Raw genomic sequence first — 27718 nt, 5'->3', positions numbered from 1 at the left:
TATTTGACTGTATTTCAGAAGCACTTCTATCTGCTATGATATCTTTCTTTCACTTTATCACTATATGGCACAACAATAGCAAGTAGAGTTAAGATAAGCATTGTGGTCAATGGATATACTACATGTTAAAATGCTGCTGCTGTATTCTGGCATAGCATGTTTGTATTTGGCACGAACTCTAGCTATGCCACTGCCGACCTCTCTCATAAACAAGGCATTTCCGTCTGCAAAGTAGCTGTTATGCACAAAAATACAACAACACTTAACACTAGAATCCCTGAAGCCTACAAAAAAAACTCGTAATCCTTTGAACCTCTCCATTAGCGTCTTCTGTTTTGCAAATGTGAAGATCAGCACAAGCAACAACCAGCCTGCTATCCCATCCCCCCACCGACGAAGCTCAAGTCGCAAAGAAGATTCTCAGAGTTCAACTGTGTTTATCTAGGTGTGAGGTGCCTGGAGTTGCATAGAGTAAATAATGTATCATTATTTGGAACACATGCATTTCATGTGTGTTCCATGTCTACAACGATGTGGGTTAAATGTTGGATGACAGGAAATGTTGAACACATATCTAAAACAGAAAGTTTTTTCATGTTATAGTACTAATGACAACATTCTGACATGTATAATGTGTGTAGTCCAAATATAAAATAAACACTTTCACAAAAGGTACAAGGGTAACAAAACAAGTGTGCTTTTATTCAAGAACTAGCAAAATACCCGCGCTTCGCAGCAGTGAAGTACTGCATTCAAATTTTTATTAAGAAGAAAATTAAACCTTTTTAAACTGTGGGACAATATGCCAATAATTATTTGTTAAGGATCTCTTTGTATACCATGTTGTCAGTTCGGCCCTCCGGTTGTAACATGACCAAGCTGTGCGCTGAGCTTACTCTTGAGCATGTAACTTACAGTTGGCCATGTGAACAGTAATCTTGTCTCAAATCTCACATCTTGGATTACTGCTGTCATAATCGGTTTGAGTTTCATGGTTTGTTTCAATTACGACAGTATTTGCAGGATTTGTTGTGTTGAAGTGACATTTGGCATCTGTCAAGCGTTGTAAGCACACAACCGGTTTCATCGATAAAATCACATCCAGCTTTTGAGAGTTTAAACATTTATAAACATCAAAGTGTCCACTACTGAAATCGTCACCTGTGAATCTAAGATGTTTAAGAGGCATTGGCGGTTTTGGAAAGGTGTAAAATATTTGGCCATTTCGGTACACTTGAAAGCGACAACCGAACAATTCAGCGGCAGCCATCAACTCACATGCAGAACCATAGGTGAAGGGCTTAAGCATTTCACTCTTCTAGTGCTCCTGTGTAGTATAATTATCTCCTGTACCGTCATCAGTCCACACCTTGAACCTGTCCCAGTCATTCAATACATAAGACAGAATGTTCCTCCGGATATCAAGAGTGAGCCTGATATGGCCGTGCAATATGTAACAAAGAGAATGGAAAAGGTAGGTGGTATCTCCGGGCATGGAAACCACTCGGTAAGTGACAGTTCTTTGATCGATAGAATTTCTTGAAGATGGGCCCATAAGTAACAAAGACTGTTGAAAAGTTCAATATGGCGGCCGACAGTGGCGTCATACCACCGAAATAAGCACGTACATTGGTTTCAGTTAGCTAAGGGAAGTCGCCTACCAAATTTCGTGAAGATGGGGCCTTAAATAAGAAAGTTCAACATGGCGGACGTTGTTGACTGTTATGACCGTTACGCGTAGAATTTCGAAATGAAACCTGCTTAATTGTTGTAAGTAAGCTGGAAGGAATGAGCCTGCCAAATTTCAGCCTTCTACCTACACGGGAAGTTGGAGAATTAGTGACATTGGAAAGTTCAATATGGCGGCTGACAGTGGCGTCATACCACCGAAATAAGTATGTACATTGGTTTCGGTTAGTGCAGGGAAGCCGCCTACCAAATTTCGTGAAGATAGGGCCATGAATAAGAAAGTTCAATATGGCGGATGTTGTCGACCGTTATGACCGTTACGCGTAGAATTTCTAAATTAAACCTGCTTAACTTTTTTAAGTAAGCTGTAAGGAATGGGCCTGCCAAATTTCAGCCTTCTACCTACACGGGAAGTTTGAAAATTGGTGACGTTGGAAAATTCAATATGGTGGCCGACAATGGCGTCATACCACCGAAATAAGTACGTACATCGGTTTTGGTTAGCTCAGGGAAGCCGCCTACCAAATTTCGTGAAGATGGGGCCATAAATAAGAAAGTTCAACATGGCGGACGTTGTCGACCGTTATCGACCGTTATGACCGTTACGTGTAGAATTTAGAAATGAAACCTGCTTAACTTTTGTCAGTAAGCTGTAAGGAATGAGCTTGCCAAATTTCAGCCTTCTACCTACACGGGAACTTGGAGAATTAGTGATAAGTGAGTGAGTGAGTGAGTGAGTCAGTCAGTGAGTCAGTGAGGGCTTTGCCTTTTATTAGTATAGATATAACCGAAGAAAAAGAAATCGGGTTAGGGTATGAGGCCGACATGACCGCTTGAATGGTGCAGCAGTAAGAACTGCTGACTCATAATCAAGTGGTAGTGAACTGCTCTTATTGTTACTAATATAGAATAAAAACATACATTTGATTTGAGTCTATAACAGTAAGAGCAGGTATAAATTTATGGTACTTGTACAGGTTAGCGTTTTTTTTTTTTTACTCTCTGTCACGTTCACACTCCCCCCGATCTGACACTGCTGTTTTCAAATAAAGACATGCTATAACAGAGGTGAACTCAGATGAGGTTGAAGGTTCTACATTGGAGGAAGAAATCAGAAGCCCTCCCTGTAAGAAACGTTCTCTCACAATTAAGAACAACACAGCTGCACCAAGTGTAAAGGCGAAAGATGGCACCGTTTGGATACAGTAAGAGGTCCTTCGCACTTTGACAAGTATATACTGTATATCAGTGGTCACCAACCTTTTCAAGCCGAAGATCCCTGACCTCGGCCTTAATGAAAGGCAAGATCTACCTATCGAAGAATAGATAGAAAAAGACAGCCCAGATTGTACTTCCAACTTGAGGCCTTTTATTTAGTATTTGAATTTAATATACATTAAATGTTCTTTTCTTTTTCTTTTTTTACTTAACTCGGAAGCAACCATCATATAATCAGATCATATGAAGTGGCACTGAACTCAAGAAAAATGCCATTGTCAGCAGTGAAGTGCTTATTCACTGAAGTTTCTGACGGTACTACCTACCCTTAACATTTTATAAATGAACTGTTTTATCAACAAAATTATCAACAATCTCAAATTAAGCTAAGTGCAGTTATGTCCCATCATATGCAACATCACTTTTCTCAATGCCACCAGAAGGCAAAACTGCTGAAGTAATGTTACTCACTCAAGTCAGTGTGATGGCTGTGACTGAATACTCTCTGTGAGTCCTCTGAAGTCTGGCTCATAGCTAGAGATAGCCAGTTTGAGGCAGTCTGTGAGGTGTCTGTCAGTAAGGCGGCTCCTGTATTTTGGTTTGATTATTTTCATCTGTGAAAATGCCATTTCGCAGAGGTAAGTTGATCCAAAATAGGCACTCACTTTTAGTGCACATGCAGTGAGGAGCGGAAACTTTTCTCTTTTGACAAGTCCCCAAAAGTCACTGTCCCTTGATCTGGCTTTCAGCTCAATGTCATTTTGCAAATCAACCATCTCCATGTCAACTCCACTTGACAAAGAAAATACTTGCTGGAATTTGGCTGCAACCTGTTCTATATCAATGAGCATGAATGGGTTTAAGACAAATGCAGCAATGCATTCCATTTCGTTTAACTCACCAAAACGCATATTGAACTCTGTTGCAACTTTGTCCAGTTGAGCACAGTATTTCTCAGGGTGAAAAACGTCCTTGTCTTTAATGCTCTGTGACATTTTTTCCAGGTTGGGAAAGTGTGTTAGCCTCCCGTTTTTAAGATGTGTGATCCAAACACCAAGCTTAGACTTAAAAGCATTCACTGCGCTGATCATGTATGGCAGGTGTCGGTCTTTTCCCTGGAGCTCGTTATTGAGTGTATTCAGCTTTGCGGTCAAGTCTGTCAGAAACCCCAGGTCACACAGCCACGCATCATCTGACAGTTCCTTGTGCTCCTCGTTTCTTAGGCAGTAAGTCAACAAACCGCTGGAGCACTTTCCCGCGGCTCAACCACCGCACATCAGCATGAAGTAGTAGGTCTCCATACGCGGCATCGAGCTCATCCAGTAACGCCTTGAATAAGCAACGCTGAAGTGCTTTTGCTCATATCGAGTTTATCAGTTTGACCACCAATGACATTACGTGTGAAAAATCTACGACTTTCCCTGATAAGGCCTGCTGATGAATGACACAATGATAATTCTTGAACAAGGGAAAATCAGGGTCATTACGGCACAGTGCTATAAAACCCAGGCGCACGCCACGCTTCGCCGGTGCTCCGTCGGTGGTAATTGCTACCAGTTTATGAATGGGGATATCATTTTCGCTTACATATTTTTTAAACTCAGTGTAAATATCCTCACCTCGCGTTCTCTCCTTTAAGTGCAAAAGAGTGAGGAAGTCCTCTTTTGTAGAATCCTGGAAAGCCATTCTGACAAAAACAACAAGCTGAGCTGTGTCCACTGCATCCAGAGATTCGTCGAACTGCAGTGAAAAATATTCACAGAGTGACAAGTCCTTTAACACCTGTCGATCCACGTCCTCTGACAGTGACTCGACCCTCCTTGCCACTGATGCAGGGCCGAGAGGCACAGCACGGAGTGAGGCTTTTATGTCGTCTTTGTTTTTGAAATCCTTGAAAATAGTCTCTGCAGTAATGGCCATGGCTTCCTTGAATAATTCGCCATCCGTAAAAGGCTTTTTGTTTTTAGCCAGAAAGTAACTTACACGAAACGATGCCTCAGTAGCAGCCTTATTTTGATCAGCAGATTTTGTAAAAAGTGATTGCTGGGCCTTCAACTCAGATCTCAGCTCGTCAACTTTCCGTGCACGAATCGCGCTCTTTTGCGGGTAGCGGTCTTTAAATTTCGGGTGGTTGGTATTGTGATGCCGCTCCAGATTCCCTCTTTTACATAATGCTTGTTTTTGGTGGCACAACATACATACACACTTCTCTTTTACCAAGGTAAACAGAAATTCCTGTTCCCATTCTGGATGAAAATTGTATGCTTTTGCCTTCTTTCGTGGAGCCTCCGCCATTCTAGTTTGTAGTATGTTACCTCGCGCGGGCTATCACCATGGAGATCCATATTGACGTTTGCGACAGTTAATTTACGGGTGCTCTTCTTTTATCTGATTGGTCACTTCATTGAAAATAAAGCAGTTGGATTAAGAGATACAGATGCGTGCAAAACTGAAAACGTTTTTATTTTCGGGAGCTACCGGGACAGTGATAAAGATCTACCAGTCGATCGCGATCGACGGGTTGGCGACCACTACTGTATATATACGTGTGTGTATAAATACACCGTGAACGAAAAAGCTTGAGAACCACTGAAGTAGTGTATTTTACATTACCTGTAAATATCTAAAGTATAATTTTTTTAATCTAATGATAATTATTCCAATATATGAGGGATGAAGGAAATTGAAGCTTAAAATTATAGAAGAGTCAGAAGAAAAAGATATCATTGTTAAATATAGCAATCTCAAAAGACAAAAAAACATACCTGTCTGTTTTTCTTTTTCTCATTTTCTTTGTAGGCTGTTGGACCACTGATGAAGTTTCTTGAACAAGAATTTCATTATATGAATGAGAATCTGGTGCAGGAAAACTTTAACAGGTTAGTTTTTCATCATTGAATGTGTCATCATGTTAACAGAAAATGGTAACCAAATAATAGGCTGACATAACATTCTCATACCTGCTACTCCAAATCGGAGTAGCAGAGGGCCAAAGCCTATACTTTCAATTTTCGGTATGGCATAACCCACTCTGGAGTGGGTGCCTGTCCATAAAATTATTTTTCTTGCTTGTGCAACTAATCCTTTTTAAATGACTTGATGTCTTAACACTAGAATACCGGAACCCTACGAAAAAAATTGCAATCCCGGGCCACCTTAAATTCAGTCGGCATCTTTTGTTTTGCAAATGTGTTGATCAGCACAAGCAGCCTGCTATCCCATCACCCCACCGACGGGGCTGATTCTGTCGCAAAATTCTCAGAGCTCAAGTCTCTTTATCTGGCAGTGAGGTGCCTGGGGTTGTATAGGGTAAATAATATATTGTTAACAGATAATATTGCTTCAAAATGTCTGTAGTAAACAACTAGATGAAAATTAAACACATTTTATGCATAAGTTTCTTTTATGTATACATTAACATATACATATAATTTTATAAATTCTTTTGTACTTGGCTGTACAATTGTGCCCCAAAATGAGTGGTGTAATATCTGTTACTGCTATTACTGCTCTATCACTGCCCTTTTCCAAATGCTGAATAAAACAAGAACAAAGTCCATCAAATTAAACAGCAGAAACTTTATAAGCAGTAAAATAACTCACTTAATTTTGAAACTACTTAGTATTAAAACCTGCAACTACAAGGGTTTCTCGGGACAAATACAATGAAAACAGAGCATGTGTTTGTACAAAACTATTTCAACCTCAAGTCATAATGACATGTTGATTATTAACTATTTTACTGCTTGCTTTATCAGTTTTAAACCAGAAAGCAAAACCCTCTGTCCTGAGATGGTAATAAATCTGAGTACCTAGTATAAATCAAATGTATTTGGAATTAAACAGATGGTAAAAAATATATATATATGAGACAAATATCTGTAATTAATAGGCATGAGAGAATACATTTTGCCTATGATATGATACATTTTGTTATTCAGCCTTCATGATACAATATCTCACAATATTCAATTTTAAAATGTACTCTATTTTAAGTCTTAATGTATGCTTTTGTAACATTTTCTATTTTTTATTAAAATCAAGAGTGGAAAGAAATGAAGTACAATTACTTTTTTACTGTACTTAAGTAATTTTTTCATGTATCTGTACTTTACTTTTGACTTTTCCTCCACTACATTTTACAGCAAACATCTCAACTTTCTACTTCATTACATTTCTATATGGCAATGTGTTGCATTTTACAGCCACATTATTTTTTTGTTCTCTCTGAAAGACTTTTTTATTGAGTCATGGGACTCAATTCACAAGCAGAAACAAATTGATTAAGTAGCGTGCCACAAGAGTGCAAAAATGCATGCATGATGCAGTCAGCCTTTTTCGTTGAGAGCAGTGTTTCTTAAACTATGCTTCATGAACAAGTCTATAATGAGTTACCTCATAATTGTGTGGTAAAATGAATCCCATTTGTCCAAGCACAAATTCTGTATCAAGTGATAAGCTGCCCAGTATTTGTTGTATTATTTGCAGCAGTGAAACAGTGCTGTTGACACAGCACAGAGAGAGTAAGTTTTTGAGGCACTAAAATATAATAACAATTCCCACCTTTCGTGTCAAAACTAGTGAAACAATTGAACGGAGAAGACTGTCAGCAAGGACTAGTATAAGAAAGGTGGAGAGACGAACAAATGATAGACACATTTGTCAGGTGATGGGACAATGGCACAAGTTTGAAATATTGAAATGAAAATAGCAGGTGTGACTCAAAGACATGACAAGAGTTCTTGTTCACACGGGCGTTAAGTTTTTGGATAAACGAACTTGCTCTGAACGTCCTAGACGTTTATGTTGCATTTTGTGGTGGCGATCGATTGACTTCTACACCGGCGTTCGTTTGTCTCTGTCTAACGCCAGCCTGCAGCCCAAATTGTGTGTTAACCTGTGGAGGCAGTGTCGGGAACTGGATATGAAAGCCCTTGTCATTTTATTTGAGGTGCCTCCTTTCAATATGGACCATTTTGCTATGTTAGATATTAATCTTCTTGTTTTAAAAATACTCGTAATATGGCGACGTAGGGAGAGATAAAATCGCCGTCGCTACTGGGTTCATCCTCTGACTGCACAACGTCGGGTTAAATTAAGTTTTTTTGTGCTTTATGAGGAAATGTGAAAATTTCCGCGCAAGCTTTTTAATTACTGTCGGATGTCGGTTTCCACTTTTGATTGTCTGCTGCAGCTGGTGCAATGCCACATTGCACGCCGATCAACCAATATGCGACTTGGTGTTAGCCCCGAAGAGAGACTACTTGTCACTTTGAGGTAAGGAAACAGTAGTCGAGTGTGCGCTTACACCTGTGTTATGCACTGAAATGCCCCCACTCCTCCGAAGCGTAAAATAAACACGCAGAAAACGAACTAGAAGCGGTTTCCTTGCGTTCGTTGGGTTTTGAACGCCAAGAAAAAGCTGCATGCAACGTTTTTTTGATGCCGTATAAACGCGCGCGGACAAGCGCCGTCACCAAAGCCCGTGTGAACACTCTCATTGACTCCTATGTGTAGAAAACACTCGGCGCTTGATCCGCGCTCACCGGACGCTACGAACGCAAATAAAACGCTCGATTTTAACGCCCGTGTGAACAAGGCCTTAATGGTTTTGTGAGGGTTGAGTCAGTAGAGTGAGGGTATATATAGTGCCGTTGCAGTGTCGTATACTAAATGGAGTTTCAGTGGTCATAGGCAATTGATTGGACCCTCATCACATTTTTGCCTTTTCGGTGTACATTGAATCTAAACCTGCAACTGTGGTACAAAGAAGACTTTGTATTAAGTTTAACATGCCTTGGTGAGGAAGAATTTATTTTATCACGCTATTTTAAAGTAGTTTGATATACATCAAGACATAAAGACATGTTTTTAATCCACTGAGAACTACAAGAACACCAGGAAACAGAAACAGGGTGAAATAAGCAGTAGACATTCAACATTTCAAACCAGACTTTTCATTGAATTATTCAGCAAGATTTATCCCATCACTCATATAAAGTGTGTGTATATATATATATATTGTAATAACTCCAAAAGGAGACAGCACAAAGGTTTGGGGTTTTCTGGCCCCGTATATTGTAGACGATCCACAATAATGCAAAAAAGAAAAGCAGGTCAAACATAAACTAAACAGTTCAAATGCGAGACGCCGAAGCATGGCGTCGGTGGCCATTTTATGAGGGAGGAGCCGGAAGTGGAGGAATGCTGGGAAGGAACCGTGAGGGATGCTGGGACCAATGACGTCAGGACAGGATGGCGGAGGAAGGGCGGAAGTAAACGTAGTGTGGGCAAAGCCGACTTATGGCGGCGGAGCGTCATTTTTTCTGTAAGAAAGCACAGGGAGAAAGTTAGTACCCCGCCATTCCCTGCCGACGAATGTTTTCCCAGGTGTGTTAAAATCCATCAGCGGTCTCCTACTCGCGCATGCGTGACTGGCGGAGCTCATTTGAAATACATTTATGTTTAATAATGATTAAGACAAGGTAAATAAGCTGCATTAATTATTTTTTTAAGTTCTACATTCCTTAACTGATTATATGAGGAACTCAACCTCAAAATTGGAATTGCTTAATTCATTATCTTCTGATTCTGTACTGCTAGAGCTGCTTTCTTTTTGAACATATCACTTGTACCTTCATACCCTGTCTGTTCTTTCAGAATGTTCTAGTTGCAGGGCATGTTTCCTAGGGTTCATAATGTCTGAAAGGAGGCAAGTTTTCTGAGGTTAAGAGTGTCCAAAGCTCCCTGAAGTCCACTAGGCCTGATGGTGTCTGTTATTAGCTTGATTTCTTTTTGTAAATATCCTGCCCTACACCCTGTGCTGCAGGAACAGGCTCTAGCCCACCAATGACCCTGAACTGGATGAAGTGTGTCTCTTAATGTTATTGATATAAGCGCTTTGTGAGATGAAGGTATCCTGCAGAAACTGAGAAAAAAAATGACAAGGAGATAGAATGTACAAAGTAGGCAGACAAAATGTGTAGTCTTTTAGCAGTTTAAGATCAGAATTCCAAAGGAAATGAACAGAGAAAATCGCCAAAGCCAGAGCACTAAATCAAAATTGTAGCCAGAAATGTTTTCTCAAAACTTAATCGAAAGCCTGGTTTCCTGAATCTGTGTGCAGATAGCTTAAATAGGTGGGGCATGATAACACAATGTGTCATATGATTTCCGGTTCAAATTACTGGAAACCAGCTTGGCAAAAGTATAACTACAGCAATGCAGGGGAATAACAAAATTGCAGTGACCACACTGGAATCCAAAAGCAAAATGTCAATGCCAATTTAGCAGTAAAAATTAAAAACAGACAGAAAATCAATGCTAATGTGTTAAAAAATTCATCCAAGGTTTGAAATATGTGGAAAGTTATATCAAATAATTAACCCTGTGGACACCCTGATAGCCTGAAGATCAATATTCAGGTGGGTCCTGTGGTAGAAATTTAACATCTTATTAAAGAAAGAAACATTCCCTAACAGGATAAATTAATAATCAGGCAGGCTCAGTTTGGCTCAACTCAAAGGTATAAAAAGAACCAGAATATAATATAATAGACTTGTTAAAGATGTTAAATTTCTACCACAGTCCCGGGAAATAATATTTAAAAACAAGTTATAGTGTTATAATCAATCAGAGTCCATTTCTGAGTTTGTAAGAAAATACTGTAGCAGAGTTCATAAACCTCTTCTAGCTAAACAGGCTAAATGGCTAAGTGGCAGAGCCAAAGAAATGGAGCACATTTTGAATACTTTAAATCAGAAAGATTTGAGAGGGAGTGTGGACACTTTCATAGGAAACAAATAAGCATGAGCCACCCACAAAGACACTAGTGCATTCCTATGTGGGGTGAAACTGAAGAGTGTTGTGGTGATAGATAACACTGGGACGCTAACTGTGTTCAGGTTTTGGACAACATGAGACTACCCTTATTTAAAAACTAGGCTGACCCGCCTTTTAAGGTGACCGACTTTTAAGTTGACCACTTCTTAAGGCAATTCAATATGTAGATCAATTTGATATTTTATACAAACTCATTAATTTGGTTATATTGCATTTGAGCGGTATTACTTTAATACTCGTAGTTTCTGTTATTTTTGTGATGAAATTTAAACTTTTTTTCTCTATTGAGGTCGCCCTTTTGAACCCCCCTGATATTTACTACGCGGTGAGGCATTTGTACTCCATCAACATTAATTATTTCCAGAGACATAATTTTGTCTATTTTTCCAGCGCATCGCGCACAAAAGCAAGGGAACGATGGGAGCACCAGAACTCTGCTCACATCATGTCGCTTCGTACCACAAGCTGCAAGTAGTAAGTCTGTGATAAGCGGAATACCGCTATGCTTTCCACTCACGGGACGGAAGGACAATCCCGACCGCTTTTATATAGTAAGAAAGAAGAAGAAGATATCGCACAGTCTGGAGTAGAAAGTCATCTTTTACCTGGAAAACAAAACTACAAATACCATCGTGCATCGCAAAATGGACAGGGCATGTGTGAAACTCCGCGCCTGCGTAGCACTCACGGGACGGAAGGACAATCCCAACTGCTTTTTATATAGAAGGATGAGTAAGTGAAGTTGTTTGTTAAGATGTAAGTGTATGGTGTTGCTGTTTACTGTTGTTCAATAAACAAGCCTGTTATTACGATAAACCTTTGATAATGCTAACCAGAGGACTTTGATTGCCATCAGTCTGTATAAATACACAACAATTTTGTATGTATCTGGAAAAGTGTTCTATGTAAGACTGATTAGTACAAAGTAGTGTGGCTTTTGTTTACAGAACTTGTATCCATGTTTCATGCTGTTAATCTGTTAAGATTACATTATATATCCTAACAAATGGCATTCTTTATATTCAATTTATGTTTTTTTTTCATAGTACTAGTTTAAGATTTAAGTGCTCAACCAACAGTGGACTTCAAAACATTACATTTACCACAGTTAGGTTTAGTTGCTAATCCAAGTTCAATTTTTAATTGTGCCCATAGAACTATTTCGATTATTATAATTCTGTGTGAACTTTCTACCTGTGGTGTTTTCATTTTCTGCAGTATTTGTGTCATACTAGTGTTTTTCCACTTCTCAGTAACTGAAAAGTTCTTGGTTGTTTTGTAAGTGGCCTACTTTCATAGCAACAAACAGTCTTATGTTTGGTGATCTGCATGTCATTAAGTTTTATATTAAAATGAAACAAGTTATATACAAATAAATTGTTATTCATAAATAGTATGGCATTAAACATTCATTGTGTTTATGAAATCACTTGGGTAACAGTAGACAAACCTTAGTTTAATTCAATTTGCTTTCTCAACAGCCTTCTTGCACCCCTTTGGACTCATACAGTTACAATTTTACAAAGAATTTCTGGGCAACAAGTCAACTCATTGGAATTTTATAGACGTCTTCAGTATGCTTTACAGGTACACAACGTTTTTAATGTTTTTTTTTATTTAAAATCAAGGCTTTTAAAAATAATTTCAAAATTTAATTCTTGCACATGTTCAAATATTACTCTAATTCCATGGAAAAGTAAATATACACACAAAAGTGACTAAACTTTGATTGTCGAGTGAGCAAAAGTGAAAACTGTGCCCATAAGAAAAGTCACTGGATCTTGGCAGATGAGCACAATTTTAATTTACTAATTCATGTTATTTAGACAGCAGTGTGCTAAGGAAATTATTCCATTGACTCGTGTTCTGCAAAAGGAGACAGTGGAAGTTCAAGGAAATAAGTGCCTGCTTCTTTAAAGTGATTGTGCCGCACAGATGCTATGTACCTATAAATCAGAATTGTCTAAAGTTTCATGCCTAGTGTGGAGAAATATAATTCATAAAGGTGGCTGAGGTCCAAGTGGTTTGGGCAGCATTTTATCTTTATTAATTGTTCTGTCTCTCTAGTAATATGTTCTAATGCAATGTTTTTTAAACTGGGGGCTTCCAGGCAGTGCTGGAGGGGCCACTGCGCTCCTGATGAGGTGGACATTCTTAAAAAAAATACATTGTAATTTTTAATATTGTCTTATATTGCCTCACGTGGTTTTAATGACCATAACTCATAAGAATTAAACTAGTCCTATATCAATGTAGTTTATTAACTAGTGCAGCATTTCTAGAGTAACCCGTGTAGTAATATGTAAAGGAAATAACTGGGAGAGAAAGTAGTTTTTAAAAGGATTGTTGGTTACACAGCGGCCAAACTAGAGTCCATTTTCAGGGTGTGTTTCAGTTCCACTGCTTCGTCTCACAGTCACGGTGCTCCTGCTGAGACTCCACTCCCACCTGCACCATTGTGAAATCTACCAGTGTTCACATGGGGCCTAAGGTAATAGATTCCTCTTGCTTCACTGATTTTTATATTCAATGTTTGGTAACCTTTGCTATTCATTTAAAAATTAATATAGTAACAGGCTGAACACAGAAGCAGAAACGGACTTAACCATGTTGCCTTTGACTTATTTTCCTCTTTTTTGACCTTAAGTTATATGTAACTTGAGTTATTTTTTTTTTAATTCTTTTGATCTGAATTCATATTTAACTGTACGTTTGTAAATTGAATAAAGTATGGACATTTAGGATTTCTGTTTCTTATTCCACATCAAGCTACACCATTCTTCCTACATAAAAAAAAAACATTTGGCACACATAACAAAAATTAAAAGTCAAATATCCGCCAAAAAAAAAAAAACTATCTGTAATCCCTTGTTAAAAATCTCCAAATGCAATTCAGTGGGTGGAGGTTTAAAGAAAAATCACTTTTATCTCTGTCTAGTAAGAATTATGCTTACAAATTGTACTTCAGAGTGGCGCAGTGGGTAGCGCTGCTGCCTCGCAGTTAAGAGACCCGGGTTCGCTTCCCAGGTCCCCACTGCGTGAAGTTTGCATGTTCTCTCCGTGTCTGCGTGGGTTTCCTCTGGGTGCTCCGGTTTCCTCCCACAGTCCAAAGACATGCAGGTTAGGTGATTTGGCAATTTTTAAATTGTGTGTGTTTGTGTGTGTGTGTGCCCTGCGGTGGGCTGGCGCCCTGCCAGGGGTTTGTTTCCTGCCTTGTGCCCTGTGTTGGCTGGGTTTGGCACCAGCAGATCCCCGTGACCGTGTAGTTAGGATATTGCAGGTTGGATGAATTGTACTTCAAAACAGTTCAATTCCTGGATGAGGTATGAAAAAGAATAAAGACTTAGGACCCGTGGCCTAGTGATAATGCACAATATTTGCTCACATATGTGTCTATAGTCTGCTGTAATTAAGTGCTTTCTTTGATTTATAGGTCTGCTATTAAACAAAGTCATGCAGTGCGGAAGTCACTGTTAGTAGTCACTGAGATCCAGGATCATGTTTTGCTTCACAACATTGGATTTATATTAGTGGGTGTCTCATCAAAATGGTAAATTTTGAGTGGCCTTGCCTAAAAAAAGTTTGAGAACCCCTTACATAGATAATTCTCTAAACATCCGGTGAAAATGCATGTTAAATTGTATTAAATGGTATACTGAATAAATTAACACAAGCATTATGTGTCAGATATAAACCTATTTTTTGTTAAGTTACTCAAGCAAACTTTAAAATTCAGCTATAACTTCAAGAGAAAAGCATTAAAAATACTGGCATTCTTGACTTTGCAGTGTTAGATACAATTTTAGTGCTACGGATCTGAGTAGATGGTTGAGAATTTACATGTAACATTAAAATAATTTCTACATTTTTTATTCCTATTGCTGAATAAATTGGATTCTTTCTCATTAAGCTATACCATGCTGCCTTAAGCAGTCACACTTCTGTCACTTCAGACACAGCATCTAAATCAGTCTGAAACTGTTTGTTGAGGCAGCTTAAAGTAATGTTGCCATTAATAGAAAGAAACTGAGAAATGTTGATATTAAAGCCATCCTAGCAACAAAAGAAAAATCAAACACATCATTTTGCATGTTGTTGTAGAACCCATAAACAATTTAAATTTAGCTGAAGAAAGGGAACATGCCAAATACCAAAATAAAGTCAAACATCTCTGCTATCTTTCTGTGCCTAACAAAAACATCTTAATAATGACCTCTGACCTTTGTCACAAGAACAACAATAAGACATCATAAAGGTTTGGGGCAGCCACCCATATAATGCGCCTTGGCTGCAAAAAGGCGTTATTAAAGATAACGAGCTGTTCACAAGACTGAGTCCAAAACAGAACTGTAGTATATAGTCAAGATGGCAGTTTTAAAGGCCAGTGTAGGAAGTGATGTCATCTGGGTCAGAAGTGGAAGTGACATCATCAGAGGTGGGACTGGAAATGACATCATCAGACACCCCAGAACCTTTGTCATCAAAGGTGCCAGAACCCAGTGGGATTTCCCGAGAATGGTCTGCAAGGGATCGAGAAAGACAGTTAGTGCACCCCGCTGCCCCCTGGTCAGACGTGGAACTGCCATTATTCAGGCCCTTTAGTTGACTCCTACTCACGTGTGTGTGACACCTTTTAATGAAACACCTTCTTGACGATATGTAAGATTTTTCTGCTTGAGTTAACACCATAGTAAAAATATATCCAACATGTGATTAACACCAGGCTGAAAAACCGGGAATGATGAATGGTGATATTTTTCATTGGTTTGTTTTATCCATTAGTATGGCTTATTTATTTATTCATTCATTCCTTAAAATAATTTGTTGGTTAAATGTCTTAGTAGAAAAAAGTTTGTCTTGATTTCATTGTTTACATTCACTAAGGTTATGTAGATTTTTGATAGCTATCATATATGGGTTTTATATAAGTATGAAAGATTTGAAATGTAAAATGTATATATTTATAGTTGAAAAATATTAAAAATTATTTTGTCAAGAAATTACCAAATGAAATAATAATTTTTGCTCAGTATCTACTGGTTGTATGAGTGTAATTTTGAGGTTCAGATTCAAAGTTTCTTAATTTATTTGCAACAAGCAGATTTTCTCTTATTTTACAAGTTTTTTGAGCTTACTGTTAGCTGAACTTACTATTTCTTTGACTTTAATCTGTCATACTTTGCAGTGTTTAGAACAGTGCTTTCATGCAGAAGGAAATGGAATGCCTTTAGGAAAACTACATAATGAAGAATATAATGTGAGTGTTTTAATGTTTATTTTTGTGCTGACAGTGATTGCTATTAATACATTATTTCAAGTGTAAAGTATATTTTTAATACACCTGATTTTCTTTAGTAAATTTACATTACATTTTTTAGAAACTATTCATTTTCCAAAGCAAAATGAATACTCTCACATTCCAGAACATTTTTCTGTAAACATCTATTCATTAAGTCCTGTGTTTTGTTTTTTTTTTTTTACTTTATTTTTTTTTTATTTGTTTGTTTATTGTTTATTATTTTCGGGAGACTGAACATTTCCCATTTTAACATTCGGTAACGGAGGTTGAACTTTACACAGTTTTTTCAGTCTCTCTCAAATTTTGCCCTTTTCCCCTTTTTCATTCCTTTGAGTCTGTTATAACAAGTTACTGTGTTAATAATAGTGCTGAGATTCACTGAGATGTTCAGGTAGGTTCAATTGAAACAGGTACTGTGCTGCATGTAAACTGATTAAGGGGTAGAGTGTAGAGTGAAGACCCCAGGTCAGATGATATATATAAATAAAGATATATATATCGATTATATATATTTGTATCATGTCACTCCAGAGATGAAAGACAGTTCCACTACGCCTCTGTTGCCATCTCCTCCTGCTGAGAGTTCGACATCTGACCTGTATTTTTACCATGCTCGATTTGGCAAGAATGCAAAGAAATGCCGCCCTCCTTGTAAGTTTAGCGCACCCAAGTTGGCCAAAACTATCTCATCAGACCCCACAGACCACCTTCTCTACATAATAGATGCCCAGCCTGGCCTCCGTTTTCTATGTGATACTAGCACACAAGTGAGCATACTTCCTGCATCCCCTATTGATGTAGCTTCAGGGAGAGATGGCCCATTTTGGAGGTTGCTAATGGCACTAGGATCTCCCCTACAGAACACAGTCTTTCAGTGGAAGAAGATTCACTTGGACATTTATCTTGGCCAAGGTAGCTAGGCCACTGCTGAGTGCAGACTTTCTAAGTGCAAACAAGTTGCTAGTTGATGCTACAAACGGTTGTATCGTAGATGCAAAGGACTTTGCCACCCCTCCCTGCACACTCAGCAGTGTCACTACTTCCACCCTGTACAGTAAGATGGCTGCAACTTGCGACATCGCCCGCCTTCTCAATGAATTCCCCCAGCTATCCAAACCCACTTTTTCCACAGCAAAAACCAATCATGGTGTGGAACACTACATTTCTACTGCTGGTCCACCAGTCCATGCCCACGCCTGTCGGCTGACCCCTGACAAGCTGGCTATTGCAAAGGCTGAATTTGCCAAAATGGAACGGCTAGGAATTGTGTGATGATCAAACAGCCCCTGGGCGTCACCCCTCCATATGCTGCCCAAAGCCGGTGGAGGTTGCCAGCCATGTGGGGATTACTGTCGTCTGAACAATCACACTGTACCAGGCTGCTACCCAATTACACACATACAGCATTTCTCATCACAGCCATCCAGGAAAGTAATCTTTTCAAAGGAGAACCTGGTCCATGGCTACCACCAAGTACCTGTGCACCTGGCAGTCATCCCCAAAACAGCAGTCATCCTCCCCTTCAAATTGTTTCAATTCTGCATACACCATTCGGTCTTGAAAACTCTGTACAAACATTCCAGTCATTGATGGACTCTGTTCTCAGCAATTTTGAATTTCATTTTGTCTACCTAGAGGATATCTTGCCTATCATACACTTCCTGGGGCATTGCATTTCAAAAGAGTGTGTGATTCTTTGTCATCCTAAGTCTCTGCTGTCACTGATTTTCCACAACCCCGTACTGTACACACCCTGAGAGTATTCTTGGTTATGGTCAGTTTCTACCACCACTTCAATCCTCAGGCAGCACTCATTATGTGACCTTTTATATGAGGCACTACAGGGCCAGCCGGCAAACTCCCCAGTCACGTGGTCCAAAGACCTGGATGAGGCATTTACGAACACCAAATGTGCTTTAGCTGATACGGCCGTACTCGCACACCTGCTGCCCAATGCTCCACTTGCTCTTACAACTGACCCTTCGAACCATGCAGTGGTGGCGGTATTTGAACAGTGGGCTGATGATGAGTGGCAGCTATTGCCATTTTTCAGCAAACATTTATGGCCCAATGAACGCAAGTATAGCACTTTTGACCAGGAACTACTGAGTTTGTACCTGACCATTCGACATTTCTGCTTCTTACTTGAAGGCTGGCTATTTATTCCGTTTGTCAACCACAAACCACTTGTCTTTGCAATGTCCTAGGTCACTGAGCCTTGGTCTGCCCGGCAGCAACAGCACCTGACTTGCATATCAGAGTTCATACCAGACATCCAGCAAGTTGAGAGTAAGAACAATGTGGTGGCTGAATGTCTGTCTCAGCCCACACTAGCAACCATACACATTAGAATTGACTACTCCCTGCTGATGGCTGACCAAGCTAATAACTCGAAATTCCAGGCTCTTCTTTCAGTAGAAACCAGCCTGCAGTTGTCAGAGGTGCAGTTAGACCACATTTTTGCTAAGCTCCTGTGTGACAACAGCACAGGTTACCCACACCAAATTGTCTCCAGCAACTGGAAACAGTGCATTTTTGACATCATACACAGCCGCTCACACCCAGGGTGGAGGGCATCCAAATTTGGCAAGCAAATTTGTTTGGCAGAGCCTCAAGAAAAATGTTCTTAGTTGGGCAGCAGCTTGTGTTGCATGCCAGAAGGCTAAAATACATTGCCATGTTAGAACCCCAATGACACCTTTCCCAATGCCTACTCGCCATTTTGAACATGTTAATGTGGACCTGGTAGCCCCCCTTCCTCCTTCTTATGGTTTTACACACCTGCTAACTGTTGTTGACAAGACTACGAAGTGACCTGAAGCTGTTCCTTTGACATCCTTGACTGCAGCAGAAGCACCGAGAGCTTTTATCAGCACTTGGGTTGCATGGTTTGGCACACCCTCCCACATCACATCTGACTGAGGTGCACAGTTCACTTCATAGCTCTGGGCTGCAGTGGCACAGGACCTTGGGACAATACCACAGATACCACTGCTTAGCACCCCCAAACTAATAGCCTTTGTGAGCAATTTCACGGGTCGCTAAAGTCAGCCCTCAAGGCCTCTCTTACCAATGACAGCTGCGTCAACTGTCTGGCATGGGTGCTGTTGGGGCTGCATACACCTCCAAAGGAGGATCTGTAGGTCTCATCTGCTGAACAGGTGTTTGGTCAGCCTCTCCTTGTGCCAGGGGGTTTCATCCATCAGAATTTTGTCGCCTGGACTGCAACCCAACACCAATCTCTGCTCCCAGACACAGCAGTCAACTTCCAGCCGGAGCCTCCTGCCCAGCACGGCTTTTCTCACTCCTGGTTCCCATGCCACCTGCAAACAGCAAAGTTCGTGTTTGTCAGGCGCAAGGCACATCACAGTCCTAGAATGCAGAGACAAAAGGTTTGTGCTTCAAATCAGTGGCAAACAGCAGATGACTCTTTTCTGGCCCCTGTTGGTGAGTTGGCCCCTGCTTCTCCTAATATACCTGTACTTACTGGTATGCAGATGTTAGTTCTCCGAGTCCGATCACAGCCCTGCCTACCTGCACTTGGACCGGGCGCATAGTGCATGCTCCAACAAAGTTAACATTGCTCATGCATGTGAATTCTGGGGGGGGGGGCTTTGTAGTGGCTTGAAGAGCTGTGCCTCTGTAAAGAAACAATTCATATGCACTACAGTGTGAAAGGATGTAGGGTGATGAGTGGAGAGGCAACAGTTGTGTATATAGTTTAAGCATGTTCAATAATAAAGTCAGTAGTTTTTGGATGTTAAATGAATAATCTCCACATTCGTGGCTTATAGAGGGGGTGTGGTAGTATGGCCGGATTGGTTCTCTGACACGACATGCTGCAGGCGTTTTTCATTTATGTGCACAGGTCTGCATCTGTAATTGATGCCGGGAGCTGCTAATCGCCACACATGTGCCACATCCCCATTATATATAGTAGGAGCGCGAGTGAGGAGGGGGACAAAAAAGATTGAAAGAACGGAAGTTAGGAGGAAGAAAGAGAAAGCTGGAAGCAGAAAGCCAGTGCAAGTTGTAATAAACAGATAAAAGAACATAAAGATTTGGGGTTTTTCTGGCCCCATATACTGTACAGATTGCAAAAATAATAACTTTTCCAGGTCAGTGTTTCATACATCAGAGTACAACAGACAACAGGCATATGGAGAGGGGGAACATTTATGGAGTGGGACCGGAAATTGAAGTGTAGGATGCTGGGAAGAAACCGAGGTGTTGTATGGGAGTCATGACGTCATCTTTGGTGGACCAGGGAAAATGCAGAAGTGGTGGTGCATGGCTTAGGGAAATCCATGTGGACTATGGCGCCGTTGTTTCTGGTTTTCTGCGAAAGCAAAAAAAAGAGAGGTTAGTAGCCCGCTTTCGTCCCCTGGCGTAATATTGTACGCTGCCTATTGGGTCTGTACGCAGCTCCCTATGGGTGCGTGCATGACAATGTGTAAGTGAGCAAGTGAGAGCAAGCTCACTGTAAGTTGGACAGGCAGCTGGGAGAAGTGAGCCCTAGTGGGGTGTTTGGCCAGCACAAAGAGGCAGATTGATTGAGTCACTCCTGCTTAGCGCTTGTGAGGATTAGGAGTGACCAAAAGGTGGTTGGCTTGCCACAGAAGGCAGCTGTAGTCAGAGATTTGGGATTGGAACCCCAGTGTGAGCACCCTGCGTTGGTCGTTGGTGGAACCCAAGTCTTGGTCTAGTGTAGTGGTTCCATACAAAGCCAGAGTACGGAAGACAACCGGACTTATAGAAGGTCAGCTGCAGGTAGCGCGACTCCCCTGGTGCATAGCCTGGATGGGAGAAGCAGGGGAGCCACGAATTGAAGAAGGTACCGGGTCTTGTTTTTAAAGATTGCTTCCAGCCATTGTTTTAACCTCTTTATTAATGGAACTATTTATTTGATTTTAACCTCCACATTTCCATGTGTTTTACTGGATTTTTTTTATTTATTGACATTTGGATGCATTGTACTTTTATTTGGACACTTTTGTTTTGGTTTTGTTCTTTTTAATAAAAGCACTTCTGCACTTTGCACCTTCCCCTTGCTTTGTTGTGATGTCTTCATTGTCATTGTCAAGCTCATCCAGTGACATTACTGACAGTGTTAGGTTCAAGGGCTTCCAAAAGTGAAGTGGGTGCGTGAAGCACAACCCGCATCATCACACTGCATTGAGAAAATGTATCTGGGGTGTTTTCTTCCCTTGCATAAACAGAGTACAGAGAAAAGCTGGGGTAGGATTTCATCTCTGTGGTTGTGCAAAATGGTGCAATTTTAATTCTTTCTGATTCCTCCCATAGTGTCATAATACATAAAATTTAGGTGGCACTGTAAGGGCCCCCCAGAATTTTAGGAATTCTGAAGCTGCCATAGATTTGCATAACTATACATTAGTGCACTTAATCATAAAGGAAGGAATTCTAAGGTCAAGATTATCCCAGTGCTGTAAATCCATACACCCAAATACCTATTGGGATAAATCAAATATAGCATGAAAAATTAATGGTTGAATCAGGATTATATTGTCACAAAACACAAAATATATACAGTGTTTACAATACCTTAAAGCGAACTCAAAATAAACAAACATGAGCAGTATATTAAAAGCTGATAATCAATTCAGTTACAAATAATGAATAACTGCTGGTGATGGTGATTTTCACTTTCCCCTGACAAAATTGCTTGCACTAAAAGAAAATAACAGTCTTTGAAATGTTCTGAAGTGTGTTTATGCTTAAGAGGTGGGTCTTCTTCAGAAAAAAGCAGTGACAAACAGGTAAATGAACAGGTAAAATGCTCTGCATTCTTCTTCACCGTTTTCTGCAGAATAGTGTCTTAGGCACAGAAGCATTGTTTTCCTGTTTTGGGTGGTTTATTTTTTAATATTAGATGACATCACTTCAGCACCATGCTCCCATCTGCTTCAAATCTCTCTGGACTTGTTTATGGCCACATCAGTGTGAAAGCATCCAATCTTGTCTGATCTCAGAAACTAAACACGCTCAGGCTCAGCCAGTACTTGTGTGGGAGACCACCTAGGAACCCCCAGTGCTGTAAGCAAGAATCATAAAATATTGGGAGGCGCTGATGGAAGAAGGAGACGTAATGACGTGCTGGAATGATCCTAGAGAGTGGAAGTGGCGGAGCTTTTTTTTTTTTTGGTTGATGCTAAGCAGCCAAGTGGTAATTGCTAAAGCATTTTTCCCCTTTAGAAGGTTTTTCACATTTTACTTTTTTGCCGGCACAATAGCAAATGTACTGTAGCTGCGTCTTTGCAGTACTTACTTGTTGTTCTTGTTAATTGTATTCAAGACTAGCATCAGTGAGGAAAGGCAGTAAGCAGTAGTTGAAACTGGTAACTCTGTAAGTAAATAACGGGCATTGTATCAACAACAACAACAAGTTAAAAAAGAAAAAATAAATATAAAAAAATCTTTACGATCTTATAAATCAGATACATAATTAGTAGAAGAGTAGAATCCTTATTGTATATGCAATATTTCTAAGGATGAGTTGGGTAATAAGATTGTAACAATCAACTATCACCAAGTTGAGTGACTAACACACCAAGGTTGAATTGTAGAGAGTTCCAAAAAAAAAATTGCGATGTAATAAAACCAAAATATATTTAGAATTTAGATTTAACTCATGAACAACTACAGATACTGGACCATACATATCTATACATAACAGAAGAAAAATGTTAGAATAAACTCAAGAAAAATGAGTTATTTTCTGTTTTTCAATCAAACAAGGGAATATTCCTGTTTTCTTTACAAAATAGGATTGATCTCATCCATCGCATGTGGATCTTCTTAACCATCCAATTCTGGTTGTTTTTTTTCTATTTCTATAATCAGGGAACATCCAGTAAGCATAATCTTTTAAATTAATTATCTGCTACATTCTACCTACAACTCCACAGCCACTTTGTAATCCTTTGTAATCATTAAAACCAGTCCCAGCAGCCTCTTCTCCGGGTCTGTTTCTCCAAGATGGAGGATCTCCTCTTTTTCTTTTTCTTCAAGTTTTTTTTTCTACCTTCCTCAGGATGATGAGCTTTGTGTTACACTTTGCATCAACATAAATGTTCTTCCTGTGTTCACATTACCTCTGGCAGTCTTTTTAAAATAAAAGCTCAGCTAAGAATTGGAGTTTCAGTAACACCCCAATCCCTTCCAAGTGTAAAATTCTAGCTCACTGTGTCTTTGTCACACACACCCCCACCCTCAAATGTCCTTATGAGGAGCAAAGTATGGCGTCAAATTAGCCATGTGAACTGTCTCTATCTTCTTCTTGGGGTCCTGCCATTGTATGTGATAATTAACAGGGTTTAATTTTTCCATAATTTTAACAGGGCCTACCCACTTAAGTGCTTGTTTTGCTGCAAATCTAGAGGCCACATCAGAAGGCATCATGGTCTGTAATGACCTGAAACTTTATTCCTTCGAAAAAAGTTTCCATATTTCCACTGCCCAAACAACTGCCAGACATTCTTTCTCAGAGGCGGAGTAATTTATTTCTGCCCCTCTCAATGCTCTGGAAGCGTAAGCAATTACCTTTTCTGTGCCCTGTTTCTGCTTTGTTAGCACAGCTCCAATGGCACTCTCATCAGTTTGTACCAGAAAATAAGACCAGGATCTGGTGAAGACAATACTGTTGGAGATGCCAATGCTCCCTTGAGTTTAAGAAAGATGTTCTCACACACTGGAGTCCATTTCCATTCAAACCTTTTCTTTCTGAGGTGATTTAGTGGTGCGGCAAGGTCTGCAATGTGGGGTATAAACTTGTGATAACATCCCACCATACCTGGAAACCTTTGCAGTGACTTAAGATCTTGAGGGGCAGGATAGTGAGTAACTGGTTTTTTTTTTCAATATCGACAGATACTTCATCTTCAGAGACAATGTGACCTAAAAATTTAAGCTGCTTTTTAAGAAAGGCTCTATGATGTCTTCTTCCAGCATCTCCTCGATTTGTTTCCGTATTATTTCTCTTCTGAGAGGGGAAACTCGATAGGTGCTAGACTTAACAGGTACCTCATCCAGAGTCTTTATGACATGCGTTACTTTGGTTTGACCCCTTAACCCCGAACATACTGAAGGGTAAGTAGAAAACAGAAAATACATCTCCTTCGAATGATCTTCCCATAGTTGTTGTTTTTCTTTGTCCAATAATACTGGCTAAGATGTAAGGTATTGTTCACGTAGGAACAGCCCAATAAAGAGAAGCAGGAAAATCTTCTCATACCCAATTTGCAGAAGACATGTGGGTTAGAAATAGCTGAAATTCAATGTTTTTGTTTTTCCTTATACCATATTTTGATATCCCCAAGTCAAGAATAGTGGAAGTTAAATGTAGGAAGTCCAGCCCAAGCAAAAGAGGAAATGACAGATCTGTGTTTTTCATGACGTACACATCAAAATTAAACTAGCTGTCATGCCAAACAAAGGGGACTTTGGTTTTACCTTTAGCAGCATGACTTTTCCCTTCAGCTGTTATAAAGGTATTCTGGACACCTGATAACAGTTGCCCTTATACTTTCTTGCACTAATGTAAAAGTACTGCCTGTATCCAGTAACAGCAGCTGAGGACACACAGGAGAAGTGTCTTTATGTTGGAATATATTGACATAAACAGAAACTTTTTCCATGTTATACTAATAATGACATGAAGTGTATCATGTGTGAAGGTTTTAGTCCAAATATAAAATAAACACTTGCACTTTTATTCAGGAATATAACCAACGGAAAAAACACATTCACTTTACATGTTACTGCTAATGACTTACAAACCCATGCTCAAATGTCAATCGACAGAAAGATGATGTGCAGAGGTACGAACTACTGCCTTATAACCAAAATGTTCTCGGTTTGACTCCGGGTGCTCCATGTTTTGTGTAGTGAGCTGCTATTATTATTACTATGATATAATAAAAACGTACATTTGATTTGAGTCTGTAACACCCCGTGTAAATTTTGAGTACTTGTACAAGATTGGTCTGATAGTAAAAGCGGCTTATCGCGAACCACTCCTAAACAGAACATGGGCCTAGTTATAGACGGAGAAAGTACATCCCAAACTGCCTCCATGCCGTGTATAGAGCTCCTTGGAGTGACATGGCAGTTCTCAGATCATCTCATGACATGACATCATCGTCCAGCGCTGTGGCAGAACGGGATGAAATCATGCACCTTGAGGTCGCCACTCTGATAGCACTTTTAACTTAGGCAGACACCAGCTTCGATTAAAAGGGAACTGTGGAACGAGGCAAGAAATGCTGAACACATACCTAAAGCAGAAAGTTTTTCCATGTTATACTAATAATGAAGTGAAGTGTATAATGTGTGAAGTCTTTAGGCCAAATATCAAATAAACACATGCATTTTTATTCAAGAATATAACCAAAGTAAAAAAAAATAATTCAATTTACATGCTGCTATCAATGAGTTACAAACCCAAGGTCAAATGTCAATCAACAAAAGTTTAACACATATTCTTTGATGGTGCAGAGGTAAGAACTGCTGCCTTATAACCAAAAGGTTGCCGGTTCAAGTCCTGGCATTTTGAGTAGTGAGCTACTATTATTATTATTATTATAATATAATAAAAACATACATTTGATTTGAGTCTGTAACACCTGGTGTAAATTTCAGCTACTTGTAAAAGTTATCACTTTTTTTTATTATTCAGTTTTATACTGTCAGTGACATTCACGTGGTACAACGAACTTGCCTTTCCCTCTCTGTGTTGATGAAACTAATCTGCATTCTTTTCACAAGAGCAGCAATGATCACAGTTGGTGCTTTGGTTGATCCCTGCTCAGAACTATTTGTTGTACCGGCATCAAAGATACGATGTCCTGTGACCGCTATCAGACTATCATGCGGCATTTGTGCTTTGACAACAAAGATACCCGTGCAGAACATGTGAAAACCCACAGAATTGCTGAGATTTCAGACATCCAGCACCGTTTTGTTGAAAACTGTGTTTTGAATCACAACCCAGGGCAAAGACTTTCCGAGTCAGTGGTCATAAAGCTTATGGAGCCTTTTTTGGACAAAGGCAGAAATGTAACAACAGACAGCTTTTTCACAGCAATTTCGCTGGCTAATAGACTGCTGCACCACAACACAACTCTGCTTGGCAACATAAGTAAAATGGGACTTCCACCTGCAGTTAAAGTCACACACTCTTAGAACTACTAGTGGACCAACATTAGAAAATCTAAGGTTATAACTTGGAGTAAAGGGGGACAGGCACTCTAAAATATAGGAATGAATAGTTCAGACTAAATTAGAATTGGGGATTTCGAGAATTGGCGGACCTGGCCCAGGTGTCTAGGGGCAATTAAGAGTAAAAGAACTGTAGCTGTTCCTTTGTCTCATACTTTAGTTTTATATTTTTTTGTTTAATCATTTAAGTTAAGAGACGTTTTGGTAATCCAAGCCAAATTTTATTAATAAGACCTGTACAATGCAGGTCAAGTTTTTGGAAGATGGGTTGGAGTAGCCAGTCTTCATTGAAGGCTGTGTCTGCAGAAGATGACAGCTGATCCAGGACCTCGCCCTCAGAGTTGCTGAACTGGAGGAGTTTGCTGACCTGCGAAGCAATAAGGAATTGGTGGGCGTTTTCCCAGGTGTTCTTTAAAGAGATAGTGAGCACACCTAAGGATTCCTGGGAGGAGACTCCAGACCAGACAGCTAGACATAGGTGGGTCACAGTCACAAGGTGCAATGCAAAGGGCGCGCACTGTTCTGGGTCATCAACCTTGGAACTGGACTTGTCAAATTGTTTTCAGGTCCTTGCAGAGCTAGATGGTATCTCTGAAAGTTCTTAGGATGTACGCAGACATAAGCAGTCCCAAAAGGGCTACACTGAAATCAGTCCCCAGAAAGAGAGAGGTTGTGATAGTTTAGGACTCAGTCATTAGAGAGATTCAAGTGCAGGTTTGCTCTGGAGACAGAGTGTCTTTTGCAGTGTGTTGCATTTCTTGGTGCACAGGTGGGAGACCTCTATGGAAGGACAGATTGTCTGTTGGACATTGCAGGTGTGGATCCAGTTGTCATTGTTCGTGTTGGAACAAATAACATACATAAGGGTCATCTGTCAGTTTGTCAACCCAAATTTAAAGAGTTAGGTTCCAGGCTAAGGAGCAGAACTGACAAGGTAGTTTTGTTGGAAGTTCTACCTGTGCCAGACACCAGTCCAGGTAAGACTGTGGAGATCAGAAAGCTTAATACATGGCTCAATCTTGGTGCAGATAGAAGGATATAGAGTTGTACAGCATCAGCGCTCCTTTTGGAACAAATTGGACCTGTTTCACAGTGGCAGGTTACATTTGAATGAGAGGGACACCAAAATGATCAGGAAGCATATGAGCAGGTTTGTCAAGAATTGTTTAGGGAATGGGGAGGTTCAGGGAATTTAGGACAAGTCAGGTTTATGCCAGGTTTTATGAATATGCATAGTGACATAAGTTGTAACCCAAAGTTTAAGTGCAAAAGTAAAATGAGTGACACATTACAAATAGCATGCCTAAATCCTAGATGTTTCAAAAACATCAGAGTCAGAGTTATATGTAGATGAGCATAAGTGGTTCTGAGGCTAGGGATCTGCACTGGCAATCGGAAGGTTGCCGGTTCGAATCCCGTAAATGCTAAAAG

The 27718-nt window shown here is 39.9% G+C and overlaps 1 protein-coding gene across 2 annotated transcripts in view; it reads left to right on the top strand.

Moving 5' to 3' along the window:
- Nucleotides 1-27718, top strand: part of unc13d (unc-13 homolog D (C. elegans)) — a 400017-nt gene that overhangs the window by 294181 nt on the left and 78118 nt on the right. For both annotated transcript variants that reach the window (XM_039739768.1, XM_039739767.1), the window contains exons 24-26: nucleotides 5707-5786; nucleotides 12231-12336; nucleotides 15935-16006. In XM_039739768.1, the coding sequence (XP_039595702.1) occupies nucleotides 5707-5786; nucleotides 12231-12336; nucleotides 15935-16006 (258 nt within the window). The remainder of the gene's footprint in view (nucleotides 1-5706; nucleotides 5787-12230; nucleotides 12337-15934; nucleotides 16007-27718) is intronic.

Source organism: Polypterus senegalus, chromosome 17 (genome assembly GCF_016835505.1).
Source record: "Polypterus senegalus isolate Bchr_013 chromosome 17, ASM1683550v1, whole genome shotgun sequence".
NCBI classification, from domain to species: domain Eukaryota; kingdom Metazoa; phylum Chordata; class Cladistia; order Polypteriformes; family Polypteridae; genus Polypterus; species Polypterus senegalus.
The sequence above is the reverse complement of the archived record's forward strand: the minus strand, read 5'-3'. Positions and strand labels throughout refer to the sequence as shown.